At 32.8% G+C, this 3002-nt stretch overlaps 1 protein-coding gene across 1 annotated transcript; it reads left to right on the top strand.

Annotated features, from left to right (window-relative positions):
• Nucleotides 1-647: 647 nt before the first annotated feature.
• LOC119686300 (serine/threonine-protein kinase GD17699-like) lies at nt 648-2486 on the top strand. The gene has a single exon (XM_038100852.1). The coding sequence runs from the start codon at nt 814-816 to the stop codon at nt 2476-2478; it is 1665 nt and encodes a 554-aa protein (XP_037956780.1). The 5' UTR covers nt 648-813; the 3' UTR covers nt 2479-2486.
• Nucleotides 2487-3002: the final 516 nt, after the last annotated feature.

The raw sequence follows: 3002 nt of genomic DNA, 5'->3' as shown, positions 1-3002 counted from the left end.
AATATATAATTCATTAAGCATTCTACAATCCATTTCATCCTATGCCTTCTGCTAACATATAATATTCATCCATCAAACAAAGTTGTCAAACGTATAGGTATACTAATTTCTTTATTTTTCTTGAGTTAAGGGCATAAAAAAGCCCAGTCACTCTGTAGTTAACTCTTGTGCCCTAACGCAATGGAAATATGCAGTTTCCAAAACAGAGTAGGATATTCTAACTCTAACTTCTTATAATCTAATATAATCAAGACAATATAACCCAACTAAACTATTCCAATTGCAAATATTTATATGATTGCAATGGACACGATATAACATAATGGAACGAAAGTGTCACCACCACTAAGTAAATTCGAATATTAAACCCGTACAATCACCTGTGTTGAGGAGGATATATTCTAATGTTTAAAATAGAACCGCTGAGTATAATTAGCATGCACTCCTTAGTCTAATGGCATCCCTCAACCAAAGTTACTAATTCAGATTATCGATGAGTTGGTCTGTGTACAATGATTCAAAATACAACAGATTTTTTTAAAATGTTTAAATCGAATTACCTCTGAAAAAACAATAAAACGTTAAAATCGTAATATTATAACTTCATTTATAATAATATTTTGTAATAAAAAGTTCAAAAATGCAGATTAAGAAGTAGTTGAAAATATAAAACTCCGTGTTTACGCATTATCGCAAAATAGTAGCAATAAGAAACTTGGTTCAAAATTATAGATACCACCAAGATCCGATAAATTCTGTAAATGTAAATTTTAATTTGTTTTTTTATAATAAGCAATTATTTTATCGTGAACAATGCATAGAACTGAGTTTGATAATCGCACCAAAACACTACCAAGTCCGATCGTTCCAGTAGGCCCGCCCAATAAAATCGAGTTGAATAAGGCCAAACGTATTAAATTTTTTCGTAACGGTGACCAATTGTATGTCGAGAAAATAATTACCATCTCCAAGAAACGATACAGGACATTGGAAAATCTTTTAGATGATCTAACTCGGATCTTTGCCACAAGTTCTGCGACAACAAGCGCCATTACCACAATATACGCAACAAATGGTGATGTTCAAACTAGCCTTGAAGACTTGAAAAATGGTGGAACTTATATCTGCGCCTGCAAGAAGGAAAAATTTGTTCCGATTAAGAATCAAAATGCATGTGAACCTAAACCATCTCAAATACAAGTCGGTAAAACTACTCCATGCAGCAATCAGATTGCTACTTATAAGGTAAAATCTAAAAAGTCTATCGTATGTAAAGAAGCTCCTCACTTAATATTTCTAATTAAGAATGGCCCAAGGCCACGTCATATATCGCATCTGTTCTTGTACAAAAATAACAATCAGACATTTGACACCGTCATTCAGGCCATCTCTGATGTTATCAAGCTTAATACCGGCTTTGTTCAAAAGATTTTCAATTTGGAAGGCAAACCTGTCAACGAATTAACAGACTTCTTTAGCTCCCATGATATATTTTTTGTTTATGCATCAGCATATCATAAAATTCGTAATAACTTTGTATTGAGTCCTGGTGAATCAAGATCCATAAAACAACTGCAGGAAAAACTTCTTAAGATTCCAGCTAGTTGTGAGAATAATAATTCTTTACAACCGATAGCTTCTTGCAATATCTTTTCAGTAGGCAAATATCCAAGTATCATCGCTAACAATTACACAATTGATTGTTTCATTGGAAAAGGAGGATTCGGTAACGTTTATAAGATTTTAAAACATAGCTCAGGCATGGAATACGCTCTAAAAGTAGCCAATAAAGCCAAATCCAAAAATGCACACCTTGAAATCGACATCATGAGAAGGTTAAATCATAGAAACATCGTAAAATTGATCGATTCAGCAGAAAAATACAACAAACTTTTTATAATATTAGAATTCGTGAGAGGTGCCAGTTTACTGAAGATTGTTCATAAAGTACATGTGCCCGAGGAACAAGCTCGTTTAGTTCTAAAAGAACTTTCCGAAGCGCTATCGTATCTTCACTCCAAGAACATAATTCATCGTGACGTAAAAGCTAACAACATTTTAGCCGAATGTGACAGTTCAAGTGATGATATTAAACATATTAAACTTACAGATTTCGGAGCGGCCTGTAAAATATGTACTTCTTCACAGCAACGGTACTATGGTACACCATCTTGTGCAGCACCGGAAGTTATAAAGGGTTTTAGTTATGGAGCAAAAATAGATGTTTGGGCTGCAGGATTAGTCCTTTTCATTATGTTAACTGGAAAGTCAGCATTCTCTAAGAAAATGTTCCAAACAAAGGAGGAAATGTTTGCAGCAATTGGATCGGGAAAATATACATTTCCGAAGCAGTTAGAATGGAAGGTATCTGACTCAGCGAGGGATTTGTTAAATAACATGTTAAAAGTCGATCAAAAGCAACGTTACTCTAGTGCTGGAGTATTAAAACATCCCTGGATTAAAGGCAATACTAACTAATCATACTGATATTTGTTTTTTTTGTTGCATACAATTAAATTATTGCATATTTTAATATTATTTTGAATTGAAAAATTCGAGTTTTTGAAAAATTAAAAAAGACATTGTATTAAAAAAATAATGCACTTGGGGGTAATATTAAAGACATATAACTACAAAAATTATTTTTTAAGATATTTCGGATATTTGCAAATATACATTATTAATAATCTTCAAAAATATTTATTTCCTTTAATTGTGTACATATAATTATTATTATTATTATAACATGTGCTGTACAATATTTGAACTAAGCCTATTCACAAAGATTTTCTACAAAAGTTTTCCAATTTTGCCTATTTCGAACGATATATCTCAGTTCACCTGTCGATTTATTTGTTTCACTGTTTATGGTCCTACTCCAAGAATTGCATGCTCGTCCTCGTATTCTACTGCCTTGCGGATTTCAGGTTAGTACCGCATGTGCTACGTCATCTGTGCTTTTGCGTAACGGTGTTCAATCCACTTATATTTCCGTTGTCGAA

This window comes from Teleopsis dalmanni, chromosome 2, assembly GCF_002237135.1.
Source record: "Teleopsis dalmanni isolate 2A chromosome 2, ASM223713v2, whole genome shotgun sequence".
NCBI classification, from domain to species: domain Eukaryota; kingdom Metazoa; phylum Arthropoda; class Insecta; order Diptera; family Diopsidae; genus Teleopsis; species Teleopsis dalmanni.
This window is presented reverse-complemented; position numbering and strand designations above follow the sequence as displayed.

Excerpts from the sequence above, each read along its gene's own strand:
- LOC119686300 (XM_038100852.1), top strand. The coding sequence starts at position 814 with ATGCATAGAACTGAGTTTGATAATCGCACCAAAACACTACCAAGTCCG.